Source organism: Artemia sp. Qi Xiang Cuo, chromosome 19 (genome assembly GCF_049724085.1).
Source record: "Artemia sp. Qi Xiang Cuo chromosome 19, ASM4972408v1, whole genome shotgun sequence".
NCBI classification, from domain to species: domain Eukaryota; kingdom Metazoa; phylum Arthropoda; class Branchiopoda; order Anostraca; family Artemiidae; genus Artemia; species Artemia sp. Qi Xiang Cuo.
In genome coordinates, this window is record NC_142812.1 from 31,991,054 (window position 1) to 32,016,644 (window position 25,591).

At 35.1% G+C, this 25,591-nt stretch overlaps 1 protein-coding gene across 1 annotated transcript in view; it reads left to right on the forward strand.

Annotated features, from left to right (window-relative positions):
- Positions 1–25,591, forward strand: part of LOC148940733 (uncharacterized) — a 73,549-nt gene that overhangs the window by 29,802 nt on the left and 18,156 nt on the right. Inside the window, exons 2-3 of the mRNA XM_089105057.1 lie at positions 11,468–11,509; positions 20,367–21,164. Coding sequence (XP_088961183.1) covers positions 11,468–11,509; positions 20,367–21,164 — 840 coding nt within the window. The remainder of the gene's footprint in view (positions 1–11,467; positions 11,510–20,366; positions 21,165–25,591) is intronic.

A 25,591-nucleotide genomic window follows, 5' to 3' on the forward strand; every position in this document is an offset into this window, starting at 1 on the left:
ATTTTTCAAAGTTCATTTTGGATTTCTTTTGTTGAAAACCATGAGTTGGAATATTTCAGTAGTGTTTTGTTGTGCTTTACCTTGTCACAGTTACATTCTCTTGATTTTTCATAGTCCATTTTGGAATTTCTTTCGTTGAAATGCAAGAGTTGGAATATTTCAGTAGTGTTCCGTCATGCTTTTCCTAGACTAAATTAAAATCGCATGATTTTTAATTGTTACTTTTCGATTTATATATTTGAATAGAAATAATTGGATTATATAAGTATATTAAAGTTTTGGTATACCATGTAAAAGATACATTCTCATGATTTTTCAAAGTTCATTTTTGAATTTCTTTCGTTAAAATGCTAAAGTTGGAATATTTCAGTAGAGTTTTGTCGTGGTTTACCTTGTCACACTTACATTCTCTTGATTTTTCACAGTTCATTTTGGATTTCTTTCGTTGAAATGCATGAGTTGGAAACATCATTTGTCGGATATTTCGGACAATTTTTTTTTATCAAGGAAATGTCTGAATGCGTTTAAGGTATAGTACGAATGGCTTGCAAAAAACACGAAAATACTATCAGAATGAATAATTTTTTTATCAACATCCGTTGTTGGATATGTCATTATGAAAAAAAATTGTAAGTAAGTAAGTATGTAAGTAACAAACTCTTTCTTGAATTCACCTCTTGGATACACAATACAGAAATTTAATTCAGGAAACTATGAAAAAAATTAAACAAATTCTTTATTAACATTCATTATCGATTGATGTCGCTTCCTAGACAGACAATAAAGCAATTTCACAAAATCTAAGTATAGGAGTGATTAAATTCTATATCAACATCCATTTCTCGGATATTTAGGAAAAAGTTGACAAAATCTAAGTGTTAGAATGAATAAATTTTTTTTTATCAACATCTTTTGTCAGATACATAGGATAAAATTGACAGAATCTAAGTGTCAGAGTGAATAATATTGTTTTATCAACATCCTTTTTCAGATATATCAAATAAAATTGACAAAATCTAAACTTCAGAATGAATAAATACTTTAACAACATCCTTTATCGGATATTTCAGATAAAATTGACATAATCTAAGTATCAGAGTGATTAAATTCTATATCAACAACCCTTTCTCGAATACATGGGATAAAATTGAAAAATCTAAGCATCAGAGTGAATAAATTTTTTTATACCAACAACTATTGTCAGATACATCGAATATAATTGACAAAACCTAGGTATCAGAGTGAATAAATGCTTCATCAGCATCCTTTGTCGAATACATCGGATAAAAGTGACAAAATCTAAGTATCAGAACGAATTTTTCTTTTTAACAACATCCTTTGCCGGATACATCGAATACAATTGATAAAATATAAGTGTCAGAGTTAATAAATTTTTTTATCAACATCCTTTGTCAAATACATCAAATAAAATTGACAAAATCTAAATTTCAGATGAATAAATGCTTTAATGACATCCTTTATCGGATATGTCGGATAAAATTGACAAAATCTAAGTATCAGAGCGTCTAAATTCTATATCGACATCCTTATCTCGGATACATAGGATAAAATTGACCAAATCTAAGTGTCAGAGTAAATAATTTTTTTTATCAACATCCTTTGTCAGATACATCAAATAAAATTGACTAAATCTAAATTTCAGAATGAACAAATTAATTATCAACATCCCTTGTCGGATATGTCGGATAAAATTGATAAAATCTAAGTATCAGAGTGATTAAATTCCATACCAACATCATTTTCTTGGATACATGGGATAAAATTGACAAAATCTAAGTATCAAAGTGAATAAATTCTTCATCAACATCCTTTAAATGCATTATCGACATCATTTGTTGGCAATATCGGATGAAATTGACAAAATCTAAGTATCAGATTGATTAAATTCTATATCAACATCCCTTTCTCGGGTACATGGGATAAAATTGTCAAAATTTAAGTATCAGTTTGATTAAATTCTATATCAACATCCCTTTCTCGGGTACATGGGATAAAATTGAAAAACTCTAAGTATCAGAGTGAATAAATTCTTTATCAACATCCTTTAAATGCATTATCAACGTCATTTGTCGGCTATATCGGATAAAATTAACAAAATCTAAGTATTAGATTGATTAAATTCTATATCAACATCCCTTTCTAGGGTACATGGGATAAAATTGACAAAATCTAAGTATCAGATTGATTAAATTCCATATCAACATCCCTTTCTCGGATACATGGGATAAAATTGACAAAATCTAATTTATGTGAATAATCATATTATAATTATATTATAATTAATTATAATAATTATTATTTATGTGAATAATTTATTTTTTATCAACATCTTTTATCAGTTACAACAATTATAATTAAAAAAATCTAAATATCAGAGTGAATAAATGCTTTTTCAGCATCCTTTGCTGGATATGTTGAATAAAATTGACAAAATCTAAATTCATTATCAACATCCTTTGTCGGATATGTCGGATAAAACTGACAGAATCTAAGTATCATAGTGATTAAATTTCAGAATGAATAAATGCTTTAACGACATCTTTTATCGGATATGTCGGATAAAATTGACAATATCTAAGTATCAGAGTGATTAAATTCTATATCAACAACTCTTTCTCGAATACATGGGATAAAATTGAAAAAATCTAAGCATCAGAGTGAATAGATTTTTTTTATACCAACATCTATTGTCAGATACATCGAATATAATTGACAAAATCGAAGTATCAGAGTGAATAAATGCTTTATCAGCATCCTTTATCAAGTATATCGGATAAAAGTGACAAAATCTAAATATCAGAGTGAATTTTTCTTTTTAACAACATCCTTTGCCAGATACATCGAATAAAATTGATAAAATATAAGTGTCAGAGTGAATAAATTTTTTTTATCAACATCCTTTGTCAGAAACATCAAATCAAATTGACAAAATCTAAATTTCAGATGAATAAATGCTTTAACAACATCCTTTATTGGATATGTCGGATAAAATTGACAGAATCTAAGTATCAGAGTGACTAAATTCTATATCGACATCCTTTTCTCGGATATATAGGATAAAATTGACAGAATTTAAGTGTCAGAGTGAATAAATTTTTTTTATCAACATCCTTTGTCAGATACCTCAAATAAAGTTGACAAAATCTAAATTTCAGAATGAACAAATTAATTATCAACATCCCTTGTCGGATATGTCGGATAAAATTTATAAAATCTAAGTATCAGAGTGATTAAATTCCATACCAAAATCATTTTCTCGGATACATGGGATAAAATTGACAAAATCTAAGTATCAGAGTGAATAAATTCTTCATCAACATCCTTTAAATGCATTATCAACATCATTTGTCGGCAATATCGGATGAAATTGACAAAATCTAAGTATCAGATTGATTAAATTCTATATCAACATCCCTTTCTCGGGTACATGGGATAAAATTGACAAAATCTAAGTATCAGTTTGATTAAATTCTATATCAACATCTCTTTCTCGTGTACATGGGATAAAATTGACAAACTCTAAGTATCAGAGTGAATAAATGCTTTATCAATATCCTTTAAATGCATTATCAACGTCATTTGTCTAATATATCAGATAAAATTGACAAAATCTAAGTATCAGATTGATTAAATTCTATATCAACATCCCTTTTTTGGGTAAATGGGATAAAATTTATAAAATCTAAGTATCAGAGTGAATAATTTATTTTTATCAACATCTTTTATCAGTTACAATAATTATAATTAACAAAATCTATATATCAGAGTGAATAAATGCTTTTTCAGCATCCTTTAATGGATATGTTGAATAAAATTGACAAAATCTAAATTCATTATCAACATCCTTTGTCGGATATGTCGGATAAAACCGACAGAATCTAAGTATCAGAGTGATTAAATTCCATATCCACATCCCTTTCTCGGATACATGGGATAAAATTGACAAAATCTAAGTATCAGAGTGAATAAATGCTTTATCAACATCCTTGAAATGCATTATCAACATCATTTGTCGGCTATATCGGATAAAATTGACAAAATCTAAGTCTCAGATTATTTAAATTCTATATCAACATCCCTTTCTCGAATACTTGGGATAAACTTGACAAAATCTATGTATCAGATTTATTCAATTCTATATCAACATCCCTCTCTCAGATACATGGGATAAAATCAACAAAATCTAAGTATCAAGGTGAATAAATGTTTTGTCAATATCCCTTAAATGCATTATCGTTATCACATGTCAGATACATCGGATAAAATTGACAAAATCTAAGTACCAGAAAGAATAAATTCGTTTTCAAAGTTTTTATCGGATACATCAGATAACAGTCGTAAAATCCAAGTTCTATTCATTTTGAATTCATGCGTCGTTACGTTGAATTTAGGTTAGACCGGTTATAGATGGCAGCAGTGCCACTGGGAAAGCACCTCTGAAATATCAAAACGATGGGTTAGGTTAGGTTAGCTTACGTGCGCGCAAATAAGCTAACCTAACCTAAACTATGGTTTTGATATTTCCGAGGTGCTTTCCCAGTGGCACTGCTGCCATCTATAAGAGGTCTAACCTAAATTCAACGTAACGACGCATGAAGTCAAAATAAAAGGAACTTGGAATGTATGCCTTCTATCTGATGGATCTAATAAAAACATTAGAAACGAAATTCTCTTTTCGGGTTGATAGATATTTTCAGTTTAATTTGCTACATCTTACCTTTGAAACTGACAATACATCTAGGAGGTGTAGTCAAAACATATTTCACTTTAATACTTACATTTTTTCGATTTTATCCCATGTATCTGAGAAAAGGATTTTGATATAGAATTTAATAACTCTGATACATAAATTTTGTCAAGGTTATCCCAAGTATTCGAGAAAGGGATGTTGATATAGAATTTAAACAATCTGAGACTTAGATTTTGTCAATTTTATCCGATACAGCCGAAAAATGATGTTGATAATGCATTTCAAGGATGTTGATAAAGCATTTATTCCCATGTATCATATGTATCGATTTTATCCCATGTATCTGAGAAAGGGATGTTGATATAGAATTTAATAACTCTCATACATAGATTTTGTCAAGTTTATCCCAAGTATTCGAGAAAGGGATGTTAATTTAGAATTTAAACAATCTGAGACTTAGACTTTGTCAATCTTATCCGATATAGCCGACAAATGATGTTGACAATACATTTCAAGGATGTTGATAAAGCATTTATTCACTCTGATACTTGGATTTTGTCAATTTTATCCCATGTATCCGAGAATGGGATGTGGATATGGAATTTAATCACTCTGATACTTAGATTCTGTCAGTTTTATCCGACATATCGGACAAAGGATGTTGATAATGAATTTAGATTTTGTCAATTTTATTCAACATATCCAACAAAGCATGCTGAAAAAGCATTTATTCACTCTAATATTTAGATTTTTTTAATTATAATTGTTGTAACTGATAAAAGATGTTGATAAAAAATAAATTATTCACTCTGATACTTAGATTTTGCCAGTTTTATCCCATGTATCCGAGAAAGGGATGTTGACATGGAATTTAATCAATCTGATATTTAGATTTTGTCAATTTTATCCCATGTACCCGAGAAAGGGATGTTGATATAGAATTTAATCAATCTGATACTTATATTTTATCAATTTTATTCGATATATCCGAAAAATGATGTTGATAATGCATTGAAAGGATGTTTATAAATAATTTATTCACTCTGATACTTAGATTTTGTCAATTTTATCCCATATACCCGAGAAAGAGATGTTGATATAAAATTTAATCAATCTGATACTTAGATTTTGTCAATTTTATCCCATTTACCCGAGAAAGGGATGTTGATGTAGAATTTAATCAAGCTGATACTTAGATTTTGTCAATTTTATCCGATATAGCCGACAAATGATGTTGATAATGCATTTAAAGGATGTTGATGAAGAATTTATTCACTCTGATACTTAGATTTTGTCAATTTTATCCCATGTATTCGAGAAAATGATGTTGATATGGAATTTAATCACTCTGATGCTTATATTTTATCAATTTTATCCGACATATCCGACAAGGGATGTTGATAATTAATTTATACATTCTTAAATTTAGATTTTGTCCATTTTATTTGATGTATCTGACAAAGGATGTTGATAAAAAAAAATTATTCACTCTGACACTTAGATTCTGTCAATTTGATCCTATGTATCCAAGAAAAGGATGTCGATATTTAGTCTCTCTGATACTTAGATTTTGTCAATTTTATCCGACATATCCGATAAAGGATGTCATTAAAGCATTTATTCATCTGAAATTTAGATTTTATCGATTTTATTTGATGTATTTGACAAAGGATGTTGATAAAAAAATTTATTCACTCTGACACTTAAATTTTTTCAATTTTATTCGATGTATCTGGCAAAGGATGTTGTTAAAAAAAAATTCACTCTGATACTTAGATTTTGTCACTTTTATCCGATATATTCGACAAAGGATGCTGATAAAGCATTTATTCACTCTGATACTTATATTTTTTCAACTATATTCGATGTATCTGACAATAGATGTGGGTATAAAAAAATTTATTCACTCTGATGCTTAGATTTTTTCAATTTTATCCCATGTATTCGAGAAAGGGTTGTTTATATAGAATTTAATCACTCTGATACTTAGATTTTGTCAATTTTATTCGACATATCCGATAAAGGATGTTGTTAAAGCATTTATTTATTCTGAAATTTAGATTTTGTCAATTTTATTTGATGTAACTGACAAAGGATGTTGATAAAAAAAAATTATTCACTCTGAAACTTAGATTCTGTCAATTTTATCCGATGTATCTGACGAAAGATGTTGATAAAAAAATTTATTCACTCTAACACTTACATTTTGACAACTTTTTCCTATGTATCCGAAAAATGGATGTTGATATAGAATTTAATCACTCCTATACTTAGATTTTGTGAAATTGCTGTATTGTATGTCTAGGAAGTGATATCAATCGATAATAGATGTTAGTTATAAATTTTTTCAATTTTTTTTCATAATTTCCTGAATAAAATTTCTGTATTGTGTATCCAAGAGGTGAATTCAAGAAAGAGTTTGTTACTTACCTACTTTTTTACTTACTTATAATTTTTTTTTCATAATGACATATCCAACAACGGATATTGATAAAGAATTTATTCATTCTGATAGTATTTTCGTGTTATTTGCAAGCCATTCGTACTATACCGTAAACGCATTCAGATATTTCCTAGATAAAAAAAAATTGTCCGACATAACCGAAAAATGATGTTTCCAACTCTTGCATTTCAACGAAAGAAATCCAAAATAAACTTTCAAAAATCAAGAGAATGCAACAGTGAAAGGGTAAACCACGACAAAACAATACTGAAATATTCCAACTCTTGAATTTCAACGAAAGAAATTCAAAAAAGAACTTTGAAAAATCAAGAGAATGTAACTGTGACAACGTAAACCACGACAAACTACTACTGAAATATTCAAACTCATGCATTACAACGAAAGAAATCCAAAATGAACTTTGAAAAATCAAGAGAATTTAACAATGACACGGTAAAGCACGACAAAATACAACTGAATTATTCCAACTTTTGCATTTCAACGAAAGAAATTCAAAATTAACTTTAAAAAATCAAGAGAATATAATTGTGACAAGGTAAAGAACAACAAAACACTATTGAATTATTCCAATTCTTGCATTTCAACGAAAGAAATCCAAAATGAAATTTAAAAAATCAAGAGAAATATAAGTATGACAAGGTAAACTATGCCAAAACACTACTGAAATATTCCAGCTCTTGCATTTCAACGAAAGAAATTCCAAAATGAAGTTTTAAAAATCAAGAGAATGTAAGTTTTCCAAGGTAAACCAAAACATAAAACTACTGAAATATTCCAGCTCTTGCATTTCAACAAAAGAAATCCAAAATGACCTTTGAATAATCAAGAGAATGTAAGTGTGACAAGGTAAAGCACAACTAAACACTACTGAAATATTCCAACTCTTGCATTTCAACGAAAGAAATCCAAAATGAATTTTGAAAAATCAAGAGAATGTAACTGTGACAAGGTAAACCACAACAAAACAATACTGAAATATTCCACCTCTTGCATTTCAACGAAAGAAATCCAAAATGATCTTTGAAAAATCAAGAGAAAGTAAGTGTGACAAGGTAAACCACGCCAAAACACTACTGGAATATTCCAACTCTTGCATTACAATGAAAGAAATCCTAAATGAACTTTAAAAAACCAAGAGAATGTAACTGTGACAAGGTAAACCATAACAAAACACTACTGAAATATTCCAACTCATGCATCTCAACGAAAGAAATCCAAAAATGAACTTTGAAAATTCAATAGAATGTAACTGTGACAAGGTAAACCATGTCAAAACACTACTGAAATATTCCTGCTCTTGCATTTCAAGGAATGAAATTCCAAATGAACTTTGAAAAATCAAGAGAATGTAACTGTGACAAGGTAAACCATGACAAAACACTACTGAAATATTCCAACTCTTGCATTTCAATGAAATAAATCCAATCCACCAACATAAGAGTTGAATTTTTTCGGTACTCCAAAGAAATTTAATTCCTTACTGTCAAGACAATGCATGCATACATTTCCAATAGTGCTACCTTGTTTCATAGTTTAAATACTTCTTCTTGTCGGCATTCAATGCTACAATAACATTGTCTTGTGAACACACTTTATTAAAATGCTCTATCTTCACTTTTTTTTAAAGATATGACTTATGTTTTTATTCCATCACGTAGAAAAATAATGATTTAATACATGCAATAAACTAGGTAGTGTCGATAACCCGCCATAAAGTATCAGTGGGAAAGCCGCATCGTGTCTCTGAGCAAGCATAGAGTACAACTGTTAGAGCCGTAAGCATATTTTATGTCATTTTAAGATATTTAAAAAAAAAGGTGAATGATATCGAAGTCCCAAAAATTTTTTTAGTCCAATAAAAAAAAGTGCTACTAGAAAAATTATTTTTCTAATACTAGAGGTCATGACTATCAATACTCTTCCACTCTCACTTTGACTTCAGAAAATATTAAACGTGATTTTTTTGTTTTAAGTATGTTTTATATCATTTGAAGACATGTAAAAAAAAGTTGAAAAATATATCATGTTAAAAAAAATAATAATAATAAAAAATATTTAAAAAAAAATAAAAAAAAATAAAAAAAATGGGGGGAGGGGGCCAAAAAGTTGGTTGGGAGGGGGATGTCCTTCGACTGTGGGGATAGGGGACCTTTGGGGGGTTGATGTCTCTGCTGTTTAGGCTCGTTGGTGCTTATGATCCTTGATGGTTCGTACTCACATACACCTTACTACTTGATTTGCAAGGATTTCTAAGGTTTGTTCTGAATTTCATTATTAAAATTCTTTTATTGCCATCTACATCTCTCTTAGTATTAACTTTTAGTATACTTTAACGTTAGATTCTATTTTAAACTGACAACACTGTTCAAACGCCACTTGTGTATTATACAGAACACATCGAAGAAATAAAGTTATCCATTACTAAAATTCTTTTCTTGCCATCTACAGCTCTCTCAGTATCAACTCTTTAGTATAATATAGCGTTAAACTCGATTTTAAGTTGACAACACTGTTCAAACATCACTTGTTTATTATACAGAACAAATCGAAGAAGTAAAGCTAAGTTAAGTCATAAGACCATTTTATCATCGTTAACCATTTCAATAGGTTGATATTGTTCCAAATAAGATCGTTCGTACAGTCCAATTCGCGAATCCCTTATCCCTTTTTGCAAATGTCAATCAACTAATTCTGATTGTAGCATCCAATTTTTTAATTAGCAACGACGCATTAATAAAAAAATACTCTCGAGTTAAGGCAATGGTCCAAAAAATCATAAAAACCAGCCTGATAGCACATACTTCAAAGTAATGGAACAGGTGTGAGGGAGTACTGACTCTCTTTGAAAAGGTTTAGAGCATCAAGCAAATAGTATGGGAATTCCTAGGGCATTAAGCAAATTCAATAGATACAATCTACTCTTGGGAGGCTCAATGTGACAAGGACGCCAATAAGCAAAATCTTGGGGGGTCGAATGTGACAAGGGCGCCAATAATTGACCAAATTGACTAATTTACTTTAAAAAAAAAGGGGAAAACAGAACAAAACAAAGAATGACGGCACCGAAAAATCTTTGGGGGCCCAGGCCCTACCAGCCCCCCTGGATCTGTAAGTGATAGTGTATATGATTGGTATCGACGGGATCCTCATTTTCCAAAAACGTTTTTCTGCGAAAACACAGTCAATAATGTGAATCGAAGAAAATAGGAAACAAATATTCGTTGATTTAAAGCCTCTACCACCTACCCCTAGGATCTAAATCAAGTCAAAAATGAAATATTTATTCTGCTAGAAAGTATCAGTAATGAAATATTTATGTATGCTAGAAAGTATCTGAGGTTGTTCGAACCACTAAAATTGCAAGCTAAATTTCCCCTAGACCTCAGCCCTCGGTTCAGCCATGCCAATTGGGACGAAGAGTGTTGACTTAAAACTTCTCCTCCCTCACAGATTTTTTTCTTTTTTTCGAAAAAATCTCAAATGTGCCCGTCCTAAATTTCGAGAAAATATCTGTTTTTGTATCTTCATTAAAAAGAAGTCTCCCTCCTTGATATTAGTACAGTACTTAAAATGAAATAGAAAAAAAAATTCAGAAAACGAAACTTCCTTTTTGAGATTTACTAGGGTACTAGAGCTAGCAAGCTGATCTACCTACTTTGGATGCGTTCGGGTCCCAAAATTAACAAATATTGCTCAAACTTTAAATCACAAAGGGCACTAGCCCGGGTACTGCAGACCTGATTTTAGTGAGAACCGCTTCAAGGACCTTCAAACGGGACATGTATGGTTTAAGCTAGTCATCTTACGTTGCGTTCATATAAGCTCACCTGGTTGTTGTTAGCTCCAGGATATGTCGAATGACGACATTGTCATATCTTGGACTTGCGTTTCATAGCGCATACCCTGCAAAATAATGATTTCGATATAAACGACCATTAGGCTTTTTTGCACAGAAAAAACCAATAAAGGCATGTTGTGATCTTGTGAACTTCTACAAGCATTTTCATTGCATGGTTTATAGAATAAAATGTTTAAAAATACCCCCTAGATTAGAAGGAAGATTGTCTGTATACAATGCATTTGAGATTAGGGCAAATCAAAAGGAGGGAGGGGGTATCCATCTGTATCAGGGAGCTTCACCAATAAATTTAGTGAGAGTGATGATAATGTTATTATTTTAAAAGCGTAAAAAACTAAGAGAATTCGTTATGAGACGAATGTGTTGGGATGAAATAATCCCTAATTTGATTTTTACTCAGCATATTTATCCTCATCCTTTCTTTTGATTTTAGATATCGTGCCAACTTTACGTCCGGAAGACGATGAGCCCAAAGGTAAGCCTTAACTGCTTACGCTGCATGCCATGCATACAGAGTTTGCATAACTTACAACGTCAATGGCTAATTTCTATTGCACGCTCCACTTTAGTCTTTGGTGCTTTGAATAAGTATAGATGGATAGATGGATAGATCGTGTATTTCAAAAGCCCAAGAGCCATATACACACAAAATTTTATGAAAAATAAAGAAATCACCAACAGAACAAATTACAAAACATACAGAAACATGATACATAGCGAAAAAAATACCTAATGGTAATTTAGCGAGAAAGTAATTGTAATTCTATATAATAAATAATAGTTAATTGTATAAATTTTTCCTTCTTTCTAAGCTTTTATCTATCTACACACACAAACGAGATATTGTGGTTGCCTTACTACTTTGTAAAATACCAGGAAGCAGCAAAACGATCACATGTAAATATTCTCCCCTTAAATCGGAGAGCACCGGGCACTTCCAGAGAAAATGGTCCAAATCTTTGTCCTCATCTTTACAAAGAGGACCCACATACTGCCATTCAGAATCAACTATCTTTTTGTCGAACACCTTTTGCCTGCTCTGGATTGGAAGGCAATTCACCCTAAGCTGAATCCATTGACATAAAATCATAGCCGGTAAATCAAATTTAAAATGAACTTCCTCTCCAGAACTAGGTTTAGCCCGAATATAATGATTTAATGTTGTAGAAGTTAAAATCAGCCCTTTCCAATACTGAATTTCTTGATCCTCTAAGATCAATCGCACCTGAATTGCTAAATCTGTTGGAATATCACGGAAACCAAGACCATTATTCCATAAGTAAGGCATTCCCACTCTTTCTAGTAATGAATTAATTTGGGACGGCCACGACGTATATGCTTTCTAACATCTGGGGACTCAAGCACACACAGAGTAGAAAAAACCTTTGACTTATGTCAAAGGTTTACCCTGACTTTATATCTTTGGATGCTGTTAATTTTTTTGTACTATTATTTTAGAAGCTGTGCCTAATCCTACAGTATAGCTGAAGGAAGTGAACAGGAGGCAGTTAACTCCTTCTATATATAGAAAATCATTAGTTATTGGACTTGAAGTTATTATTCATGCTGGAAACTACATCTTTATGTAGCCTACTTATCAGATTTGCTTCTTTTTTTAGGCTAAAAAGCCAACCACTTTTTTTTATACAGGGTGGGGAAGCTAAAGCTATAACAAATATCAATCTTATCAAGTCTTGGAAAGTTGCCTCTTTATTTACTTTTTTGAGAACGTAGCTAGGACATACCCCACAGTTCATAATTTAGACGCTTTCCGTGCAGAGGCGCCATTTCAGCCAAACCTTAGGGTGGGAAAGCAATCGACATGGGCCCCAGAGCAGGCTTGTATATAAAAAAAATTCCTCTAGCTTTTATCCGAAAAAAACCTGCCTTCCGTGGGAGTTACCGTAAAAATTAAGGAAATTGTCTCAATTTCTTTGCCTTTCCTTCTTTCGCTCTTTTGTCATAGGTTCGGAAAAGGCCAGATATCTGAAAAAACGGTAACGGTATGTGCGATGTTAAAAAACAGCCGTTTGGGATTCTTCCACTTTTCCAAATCTATAACTTGACGAAAGCCTCTCTGTAAAAACTCAAGCTTCAACTAAAGCATATTCTGTAGCCGAATTCTTCAACTCGCTGCTTACAGTAAATACTTTAGTCTAAGTCGGAGTCACGCTCCGGCTATGATGATTCAAAACTTTGCTCAATCAAGTATATTAACAAAATCAAAAACTACAACAAAATTTTGAAACAGATCAGTGAACACTCAAGGAAACAAGGGGCCCCGTCGTGGTTTCATCTTCGCAAAGTTGTCAACAAGCTGGTCGAAATCCAAGTTTTAGACTAAATCCTTCTCTGCAAAGATCAAAAGCAGGTCACTAAGACGATTATCTCCTGTGGTCGAGCGCAGATAGTTCTTGACTATTTCCAGCCCAGAAAACAAACGTTCATTGCTGGCTGTCGTGACAGGAAGTGTGACAGTAATAGCAAGAACTTTGATAATTTCTGAATAGACCACAGGAGGTGTCTGGATATTATCGATGACGTCCATGAAGTTCTTCGAATTTGCCTCCTCCTCGAGCAAAAATCACTTGGTAATACCAGCTTGGGCCTCAAGAAGAATCTGGTCAATGTCTATTTCAGAATGAAGTTCAGAGAATTGCTTGAGGAGCCCTGCATCCATGAGCTTGGTAGAGCTGGGGTCCAGAGCTTCGAGCGTACTGAGCACTGGAAGGTTATCTGTAAGCCGTCTGTCGAATTCCGCAATCAGACGATCTACAGTCTCCAGGTATTCTCTTTTTATTTCTTCCGCTAGAGTTGGAGCTCTATTGTCGGATTCAACATAGTTTTTTCCTAACGTCGAAGTGTTCATGAATTCTTTTAGGTGTTTGGTAATCTTTTGGGCTCTTCTAGGTCGCCCCTTCTGACCCTCAGAGAAGGACCCGGTCGCGGGTCCATTAACATCAGGTACTTCAATTTCAAGACCTTCAGCAAACTCTTTTGCCTTCTCCATAAGCGATGCAAATGAAGTGTCAGAGCTCAGTTCAGCTATTCCTTCCTTGTTGCTTGAATCAAGGTGCGGGACCTAGATATTACCAGATAAACTGCCTAAAGCTGCTCAGAAAGGGAGTTTGTCGTCCTCAGAATCGATTCCATATAGAGCAACTGGAATATCACTGTGAAAGATTCCATTTTTCTCTGGAGCCCAGCTGCTTCTGCTCCCTCGCTGACTGCAGACAGTACAGCCAGAATACATTCATATCGGAGTCTTATCTTTGATATTGATCGATACCAGTATGACCATCTTGTCACAGCACTCCTTTATAATTCCAGGACTGGCAGTTGAGTAGCCTTTTGGATCTCTACAAAAAACTGGTGTTGCTGTTGGAAATGAACGTGCACAGATTTTGGACTAACGAAAAAAATGAGCCAATAGTTCCAACACCTTCAACGCAGTTTCCAATGACCAAATTTAGTCTATGCGCATGGCAATGAATGTCTATTGCTTGTGGTGCTTTCACTCTCAGTCACGCTTGAACACCAGAGAAGGGCCCACTCATCACGCTTGCTCCGTCGTAGCACTGAGCAACACAATTTTTCCAGTTGAGACCAAGTTTCGCCACTGTGTCGTGAATGAAGCTGGCTAAACTCTCAGCATCCAGGCTTTTCATATGGTAGCATCCTATTGGTCTTTTCCCTCGTCGAAGTACCTCAGAAGAATGGCGAGCTGTTCTTTCTTAGAATTATCTTATGTCTCGTCGACAAGAACAGCAAAGTATTTGGCACGCTTAACTTCTTGTACTATTGTAGACCGAAGCCTAGATCCGATAACTGAAATTATATCGTTGGGACCTTGGGACGTATAGTGGCCGTATCGTCTTTTTAGCTTGTTAAAAAGCGTGGGAGAATACTCGGCGAGACGATTGCAAGTTTCGACAAAATGCCCTTTGTTTGCCGAAGATTAGGTGTCATCATGGCCGCAAAAGGCTGTGCCTAATCGCCCCAGTAGGGCCGTTACTTTCAGCAAAGCCTTTACGTGTTCCCTGTTTTCATTCATCTCCTTATTTATGTCCGTTGACAAAACAGATGCGATGGGTTGCATCTCCTTGGCTTATATAGCTTTGAACTTCGTCCACGAAAGTGCACTGTCCCTGTGGCGGTCACTTTTTATATGCTCTTCTAGAACGCTTGAGATGTCCTTCCATCTTCTAACGCCGGTCTCGATGAAAGGCCGCAGTGTCTCTTGAGTTGTCTCGTTTTCTACTAGCTCGGTCTGACCGACCACCACGTCCTTCGAAAGGCCCAAAGTGATAGCAATGGATTGTTCGGGTGCTGAGTCAGGCACCTGAAAGATATACCCAAAGATTAAAGCCACCCTTGTACTTTGAAGCACTATTGAACTCATTTTCAACATTTAAACAGTTGCTTTTCTTTAGTATTTTAAGTCAAAACTGCGTATAATTAGGGCGCCACGCTTGGCTATCTCGCTTATTTCAAGAAGGCCATAAAATCGTTTGTGGGAAATGCCATATGTTCGTGGTATTTAGCCACCAGTGTTATACCGGTAGGCCATAACGCCACTGGCGTGGTAATATACGGGTGTCACCACTTATTGGAGGGGAAAGCCCCGGCCCCAAATTATAATGCGATTCCCGTGTCTACCACACCGGTTCTATAAATATCGGGTTTGGTACTACCCGATTTACAGTATACCCTGTCCCAGGGTATGATAACGTGATCGAGTGGTCAAATGGTCACTTTCTAAAACCAACTGTACCTACCCTGGGTAGCAGCTAGTAAACTTCGAACCCTCTTATTGGACGTGACAAACCTCCTTGTTAAATTAATAATGACGGTACCTCGTAGCTCTATTCCTACCCTGCCTGGGTTACGGAAACTAGTACACAGTTTGTAGAAAATACCTTACTTGTTTTCTTCATAAGGGTCACAATAATCACACAAAAATATGTTTCCCCGAACGGGGTCTAAACGCAGACTAACTAAAGCCAAGTGTACCCGCCTTGGGTTACGGCTAGAAAATCTCTAACTCTCTCCTTGGAGGTAACAAACCTCCCTGTCAATATAATAATTACGGTACCTCGTAGTTCTATTCCTACCCTGCCTGGGTTACGGAAACTAGTACACAATTTGTAGAAAATACCTTACTTGTATTCTTCCAAAGGGTCACAATAATCACACAAAAATAGGTTTCCTCGAACGGGGTCTAAACGCAGACTAAAAAATAATAATAATAGGTACAGCAACTGTTCATAGGGGTGGATCTTCATCCCCATTCAAACCCAATTCTACCTTCCCAGCCTATTATTCAATGACTCAAACCAGGAAGAACAAAAATAGAACTTACTTCAAATCTTACTTATTGCAAAACAACTATAGCTTAGAAACGAGACTTTTAAGTTGTCATTGCAAATTATAATATATGCAAATCAAAGCAAATGTAACTAGAACGAAAACAGGTCATTTATCTGAAAGGAAAAGAAACAGGGGTGGAACCCCAAAAACATAAAATCGAAAATTTTCTTAGTCACGAAATTCGTCTTAATCACCGAAATGAGGGTAAGAAAGAAAAAAAATTGTAAGGGAAAGAGAAACCTCTTAGTTCTAAACTCAAAAATGTTTGCCGTTTCGCGGCATACTTGCATTTGAAAGTAGTCACGTAAGCGACACAGATTGACAGTTCTTATTTTTAATTTAGCATTAAGGAGCCAAATAATATCGCTTTTTAAGATTATTTACTTCCTTGCAAGGATGTTTGGGGGGCTAATTTAAGAAAAATGCATGTCCCAGTGGTAAATTCCAAAATTTTCAGCGCTTCGCGCCAGAAAATGCTGTCTCGGACATTCACTCAGTTCTTCTGTCTACAACTAAACAAAACAAAATTACTTTTTTTAACCCCTAAAGGAGGTACCCTATCTAAGAAAGGAAGAACGAAAAAAAATGCAAGAGATGAAAAATTCTAAATCCTAAGATTGTAAGATTGTTTCCTTCTTTGCAAGGATGTTTCAGAGGTTAATTTCATTTTATATATATATTAATTTTAAAGAAAGCATTAAAACCACAGCATTAGTATGTTCTAGTGGCAGATCCTGTAATTTTCCGCTGCTTCGCGCCAGAAAATACTGTCTCAGACATTTACTTAATTCTTGTGTCTGCAAACGAACAAAAACAAAATAATTATATCAACAATATCTAAACAAATAACTCTCGTTTTTGTAATAGCCCTTTGAAACACAATATAAAATTTTTAAGGGTATTTGCTTCTCAGAAAACGGTATTAAGAGGCAAATATAAGCAATAATATACTGTTTAATGATAAATTTCTAAAATTTTCGGGGTTTCACGGCAGAAAATGCTATGTCTGCCTGAATGAGAAAGGCATGTACGTTCTATCGGCACATTATAGACCTTTAACCTCCCTGGAACTCAGTTAGTTACGTCGCTGCTTATCATACTTAGGTTTCTAGAGTCAAGTCGAGATTGCCCCTCCCGAAACGAAATAGAATATACACTACTGTACAGGGGAAACTAATCTGCAACTTTATCCTCAATTTCTTAAAGGAATTTCCAGAGGAAATGATTGTTATATTTAGATACAGTATTGAGTTCGAAATTGAATGGTATGTTTTTTTCTTAGCTATCTCAACATTGTCCTATATTCCAAATCAATCAAATTGCGAGCAGACATGCTATTGGACAATACAATTGTGGGTAATTTGGTGATAATGCCCAATGTTGCAAATATCTTTTATCTAAGCTTTGATAACACAGGTAACACAGGTAGTAATTATTTAGAGCTATACAAAGGCACTGTTTAATCTAGATGTTGTTAGATGTCTTTCTAGATTTTTTTTTCATGGAGCTTAGAGTTTCCAGTCTTACTAGTTTCCCATTCTCTTGGCCAACATCTATCTGCCAACTAAATTGCTATATGTGATGATATTCCACAAATTCAGCATGTAGTCCTGCAAGGGCTTTCCTTTGCCCTAATGAAATTTCATTCCCACAGTGACCATTAGTAGTTTTTGACCATTTTGTGATTTTGTTGCCAAATTCTTATTTATTTATTTATTTTTTTCCAAATTTGGTGATTTAGTGTGTTGATTTGGTTTCTATTAAAGGCCAACTTTGGTTGTGATTTAACATGTTTATTTGGCTAATCATTTTGTAAAATCAGGCCAATTTAAGCTGTTGTAATCACAAAAAAGTATGACAAAGAAAACTCCAAGGGAAAAAGATACTTCATAGTACCAAATTAAAAAATTCTGCTGCTTCGTCGGATACTGACATTTACTTTTAGTCGCTTAAAAAACAGATAGATGAAGAGATACTAGGAAAAAAACGTAATGAATTTGGGAATGTGAGTATTAAATAAATAGTGTTAATTCTGACTTTGTTTAGTTTGTTTACCTGCGTGATTGCTGCCGTTTTTTCTAACTAATTGTGTGAATTTGTTATGAAGACATGCTATGGCCTCTAGGCTTTTTTCTATCTCGTATTTGAGCGGAAAACTGCACCTCAAACTTTGTGGAAGATGCATTATCTTGCATATAACACCAAATATAACAAAATGTCACGTTTTGGAGTGTTTCACCCCTCACAAGCAAGTGCCGTTAGCATTTTTCGAATCAGCATCGTCGATTTTTTTGGGGGGGGAGTAGGCTAATTTTCGTCCCAGCCCCATTCCGTAGTGGTATGTTTCACATTTTCAACTCCAGGCGCCTGGACTAGTTGCAGTTTCCGCTTTCGGCACAGCAGTTCGGGAAAAATGGTGCTAGAACTCCTCCATGGTGTGACAATTTTATCCTTATCTACCATTAAAGACAATAATTGAAACTTTGGGCTTAATGCAATAGCAGCCCAAATCGCAAAAAAGAGGTTGCAGTAGTCCTTGAATGAATGATTTGGGTGTCATGACAGATCACAAATAAGCTAAAGGCGTGTTCGATTTGCTGTAGTTTCAGTTACGTCCTGCTCCCTTGTAGGCTTATTTGCGTTCTTTCTGCGAAGTTCCCCCATTGAACTTGAAGAACTACTGATAATGTGACCGCCAAACCGATTCATAATTTTGGACCAAATGGCGAAACGTGAAGCGTGACTACAGCAAATAGAATGCGGCTTCATATCACCATTCGGCATTGTAGCAAATCGAACGCGGCTTAATATCTCCTGTCGGCATTGTAACAGTAGCCTACCCAGCCAGAAACGAGATGACTGCCGACTTTGCCAGAAAAGCCATAGTTTAACACATTTGAGGCCAAATTTTAGCCAAGAAATAAAAATAGATTCTTTTTCTTCGAACGGTTTTTAAGGGTATTTTACTATAGCCTATATTCTGACCAGCAGAATAGAAAAATAAGCTTTAAAATTTCTTTAGACTTCAGTTTCGCTTAATAAATACGTAGATGCCGAATTTTGCGAAAAAAGCCTAAAATTTAAATTTTCTCCAAAAATACTTTGGAGATCAATTTTTACCTTACTACATCTAGTGAATTACGCAAAATTTCGGCACAAACCCCTTAAGACCTCAAATTTACGTAGCCGAAACTTCTTATGCTACTTAGCCAATTAACAAGTTACGCATATATCTATCTTTACTTCTTGACAGTCAAAGTTGTCAAGTACCAATAGTTGAAAGTTGTTATAATTCAAAGATCGTTAAAACAACGAGTCAATCTAGCCCAAGAAGATTGAAATAAAAAAACTCCCCCCTAATAACTTTAAATCTAAATAACTCTAAATGTGAATTAATCTCTTATAATCTCTTTAGGACTCTATCATTATTGACCATTTTATTTCTAGTAAGGTTTTTCATGTTTATTTAGCGTAAGAGAGATACGTATTTAATAAAAGCTTGATTTATGGGGGATTGGGAGCAAAAAGGGATAGGGTCAGAAGTAGTACAAATAACAAGCAAAAATTATAAGAATATAGAACAATACGGGAGAAATCATAAAATGATTTTTGATTTCGAGGAATGGAGGATCCCAAAACTCTTTTGCACTGCATATATGTTTAAAGGGAGCTTTCAAGCATTTGAGCTCTTTCTATTGACGCTCTTTCTAACGCAGACATTAAGTGTGCTCCCAAATGGGGAACGCAACTACCAATTTTCAGCAATTCCGACTCTCGTCCTTTTAAAAAATGAATTCATATTAACTTTATAATTTCGACACAAATCTCATTAGTTTTGCTGTCTACTTTGACAACATTTTATACAATGTCAAAATTGAGATTTGGGAAGATGAGATACGGAAATTAGCCGTTTGTGGAATTACGACTTATCTTTGCTTTTTTAAGAATATAATGTCTTTCAGGGGATGAAGAAATTGATGAAGATGAAGAGTACTACGAGGACTACACTTTGCCAACGACTCACCAGAACGTTATGTCAAGCCGCCGAAGTTTTAGGAGAAAGATACAAGATGAGCCCGCTCCGTATGATCCAGATGCAGATAGAATTGAACTTGTTGTGAAATCAGGTGACCTGCAACGACATAATTCCATCCGAAGAAAAATCGTTCCTCTGCCTGAAGATGTTATGGATGTAGAAATGCGTTCTAGGTTGTTGCAATTACAGGAGTCTGGAGAAGAGGGTAATAGTGAAAGTTTAACTGTTGAAATAAATCGTCTTGAAGATATGTTAAATGAAAGACCTGACTCCCTAAAGTTTGAAGGAAGTGAACACATCTTTACCCCCCTTGAAGCCGAAACAGTGACACGTATTAGAGAATGCCTAAATATTGAACGATTTAAAGATCTTTATCAACTAGGCTCAAGACTTCAAGATCTCTTGACAGCCTCTGAAATTGAAGATATTGTCAATAATGAAGACAAATTTTGTAGTGTAATTGATCCAGAGATCGTCAAAATTCTCACCGAATCTGTTGGAAAATTCCACGAGTCAACTAAAGACAAACCAAAGAAGAAATTAAATCCTTCTGATACACTTAGTGAAAAAGGTTCAGTCTTACCTCCTATCAACGACAAAAATGAAGACGACTCGGAAAAGCATGTAATACCAGATCTAATCTATAGAAATCCTTCGGATTTCAATTCCCCAAGTTTTGCTTCTAGTCATGTACAGTCAGGAATGCCAACAAACAAAATACTGCGTATGTATAGTTGCTATTTCAGTATTAATTTATTTTACTGTTTTGATTATACCTGCTTCAACATTTCAATTGATACTTCAAAGATTTGTGTCAATTAGCGTTTTGCTTTTAAAATTTTATTGTTCCAAAGCTCGATATATGCAAGGGTTTTGAATTTTCTTTGAAAAACTGTAAAAGAATATTTGCTTTTACTGAATACAAACACCTTAAAGTATAATCTTAACTATTCGTCCTTTATTCGTATTAATTAAAAAGACTTTCAGAAAAAGAAGTTTTTCAAAGAAAAGTAAGGACCATATTAAATTTAAGATCAGAAGAAATAAAAATCTATAATAATTCAAATTCAAAACAACCAGAAATCATAGGCAGTGCAGTAGCGCTGCCTAAGTAAAGAACGATATTGGCATAACGTATTATTTACTTTTTTTCTAGACCAGGGTACTTCGCATCGAAGGAGTTGTCGTAGAAACTTCGAAAAGGGCTTGTTCGATTGGAAATTGGAATGGCTAGCGCCCTTTTTAATAGTCGAAAGTGATTGGAAGGCAACTAACGCCCCTTCCACGTCCACCATTTCCCCATACACATCCAATCAAAATTTTGAGATAGCTATTTTGTTCAACGCAGTTGATTTCCGAATGGAAATTATGTTTTTGAGGAGGACACTCCCCCCACAGCCCTCAGGGCAAAGGTTGTAAGTTATACCCTGGGGACATATAATTTTTTTTTACAGAAACCTTTATCGTAGAGACTTCAAAAAGGGCTCATTCAATTGGGAATTCAAAGGGCTAGTGCCCTTTTTAATAGTCGAAAGTGATTGGAGGGCAACTAACCCCCTCTCACGCCCATCTTTTCCTCAAACACATCCAATCAAAATTTGAGATTGTCATTTTTTTCAACTTGGTTGAAAGCTCTGGAAATTAGGTCTTTGAGGATGGCAACCCCCCCCCCCCCACAGCCCTCAGGCCAAGGGTTGTAAGTTATGCCCAGGGGGCATACAAGCTTCTTATAGAAAAAATTGTTGTAGAAACTTCAAAAAGGGCTCATTCGATTGGAACCTGAAATGGCTAGTGCCCTTTTTAATAGTTGAAAGTGATTGGAAGACAACTAACACCCCTTCCACACCTACCATTTATCGAACCACATCCAATCAAAATTTTGAGATAGCCATTTTATTCAACGCAGTTGAACAAAATGACTTTTATGGAAATTATATCTTTGAATCAGAATCAGAATCATTTTAATGAAAACAGCTGTCATAGACACATTAAAACTAAAAGGCGCTGTTTTTTACATGAAAACTTTTTTACATGAAAACACTTCTCTACATTTTATTAAAAGCACTTGTAAAAAAAGGAACAAAGGAGTTACTAAGTATGTTTGTGCGGCACGAGACGGGCATAAGTTTGCTTTTGCTTCTGGTATTTGCGCGGACAGGCATTTTAGGTGGTAATATTGTCCTAAGTACAGGACTAGACAATAAAAACTGGCCAAAACGAATCATCAGCTGAAAATGGCGATCGCGAAGGCTTGGTATTTCAAGTGACTTCAGAGCGGAGCTGTAATCTACATATTTTTCGCAAAGAATCATCTTTACAGCTCTTTTCTGGATCCCCTCCGAATCATCACTTAAGTAATCTATGTGATGAATTTGTGGGCCCCAGACGGGACACGCATATTCAAGGATTGGTCGAATAAAAGTGAGGTACGCTATTTTCAGCTGATACACTGGAAAACCTAGGCGGCGCATCGCCACCAGTGTCCGCATAGCATAATGTCTCTTCTTAACCAGCTCTTGTACATGAATAGAGAACGAACAGTGCACATTAAAGGTGACGCCCAAGATAGTCGCACACGAAGCAGAAGGGAACAAAGTCACGGGGCAGGTAAAATCGCGTTTAAGTGGGTTGAACCTCAAAACCTTTGATTTATTCTCATCAATTTGAAGACTGTTCGCAGTACACTGTGATTTAAACTGATCGAAAAAATTTGGGTCGAACTGGGCTACAGCTTGCAAATCCTTTACGTGGTATTTAAGAAGCGCAGACAAATCATCGACGAATTTAAAACGATCGTCAAAGTCAGAAAGTACATAGTTGATAACAGCCAGGAAAAGAAGAGCTGCTAATTTGGTACCTTGTGGGGCGCCACATGTAATTTCCACCCATTCCGATTCAATATCCCCGGGAAAAACGGCGTACACTTTTTGATACCTGTGACGTAAGAAATCAACTACTAATTGGAGGATGTGCTTACGGGCACCCATTGACTTGAGATTCTGGGCGGCAAGAGGGTTCTTAATCAAATCAAATGCCTTTCGGTAGTCTACCAGAAGTAAATATACAAACGAGCTTCCAAACTCCAACCATTCAACTACTAGGTGATAAAGCCGTACTAAATAAACAGACGTGCTGCATCCCTTCAAGGAACCATACTGGAAGGGGTCAAGTGACTGTAAAATGTCCGTGAGAAGTTCACGATATATGAAAGATTCTGCAACTTTAGCAAAGTTCGGCGTGATCGAAATAGGTCTTAACTGATCAGATGTCTTAGGTCCTTTAACTTTGGGTATTACGCGAACATAGGATCGCTTCCAAGAATCAGGAAAAGTTTGTTCACTGAAGCACTGATTGATGATCGATGCCAATGGTTTGGCTAAAAACAAGGCATATTCGCGAATAAGTTTGACCGGCAACTCACCAGGGTAGGAAGAGCAGTTTGGTTTTAGTTTTTTAAGCTCATTAAAAACAGCAAATTCGGTAAACTGTTTTATTTCGTCAGTTTCACAATCGACTAAGAGATCAACCAGTTCGGCCTCTGTAATTGAGGGGTAGGTGGTACAAATGCCAGCAAAGAACTCGTTTACGTGTGAAGCGCTCATTTGAGATCCGTCAGGCTTCGGTATTTTTAGCTCACTGTTAACTGACTTGCCAGTCATTTGTTTCACTGTGGAATGCCACTTCCGACTGCTACTTTGGAGAAGGGGTACTACCTTTTCCCGAACATAATTTCTTCGCTTGAAACGATTGACGGCCACGATTCGATTTCTAAGTTTCACCGCCGCGGCTATTTGTCCGGAACTGTGCAGCTTGCACCTCATCTTGATCATTTGTTTGAGATCGCTTGTGATCCATGGCTTATCGGACTCACTTACCACTACAACTTTAGTGGGAAAAAACTTTTGAAACATCTCTAACAGAAGAGAGTTAAACTGCTGAACTTTGCTATTCAGGTTTACTATAGAACACAGGTCGTCGAAGCAGTAAGTCCCAATCCACCGACCGAAATCACAGATTAATTGAGAGTTAAGCGGACGAATAGTCACTTTGGTTCTCTTTGGCTTCGGTTGGCTATTTTTGGCTTGCCAGAGAATTACATAATGATCTGAACTCTGGAGAGGACCTAGCGACCGAGGGGAGTATTAATTGTCACTCCTGTTTGTAAAAATTATGTCTGGAGTACCGCCAATCTAGTGCGTAGCAATGGTAACTACCTGCTTCCGATCAAGGACACTAGATACCCATTGTCTGTTTGTCTGGTTAAAATCGCCAGCTATTATGAAGCCAGGATAGGCATGGGCACGACGAAGTTTATCGATGTACGTCTGTAAGTAGCTGATAAGCTCTTTCCTATTTTTTGCACTCTCTGGGTAATACACAGATGCAATTATCAAACATGAGAACTTTTTTGATAGTTTGGATGGCTTGCACTCTACCCAGACAACTTCGCGACACGAATCGATTGGTATATTTAACAGCTTAGACGAAATGTAATTACGAATATAGATACCAACCCCACCAACTTTTCTACTCAAGCCTCTATCACGGCGAGGGTTGAAATAGCTAGTGTAGCCTTTTATTCTACCCATTTCATCAGTGATATCCCAGCATTCGGTAACTGCGGCAATAGGAACACTCACTTCTCTCAGCAGTATCTCCATCTCGTCAACTTTGTTTGTTAAGGATCGGGCATTACACAGAATGAAATTCGGAAGCTTTGCCTGAGCTGATAACTGTTCAGGACGTAATAGCGAGGGAAATTCATCAGAGGAACACGGTAAGATCGGCTGCAGCTGTGATGGAGAAAGAATGGGAGGAATTTCATACCTTTGCAAACATCTTATTTTCACTTGGTTCCTTGGTTCACATACAGCCGTCCTCCGGTCAGAACGACGTTCCTCAGAAACATGAATGGGTATGGCCGTCTGTCTGTTTCGCCGCCCGCCTCTCTTTCCACGCCGTTTACGCTTTTTCTAAGCATCACAAGCAGGGAGTCCTCTGTGGCCGTTTGAGTCCAAAAGCCACAGACTGACAAATGTAAATGGCGTTGTAGTCAGTTGAAATGAATTAAGTCTCTTAAACATTCTTTGATAGGTAAAGTCATTATGATTGCACTTAGCAAAGCTGGAGGCCAATTCTTTGAAAGAATGC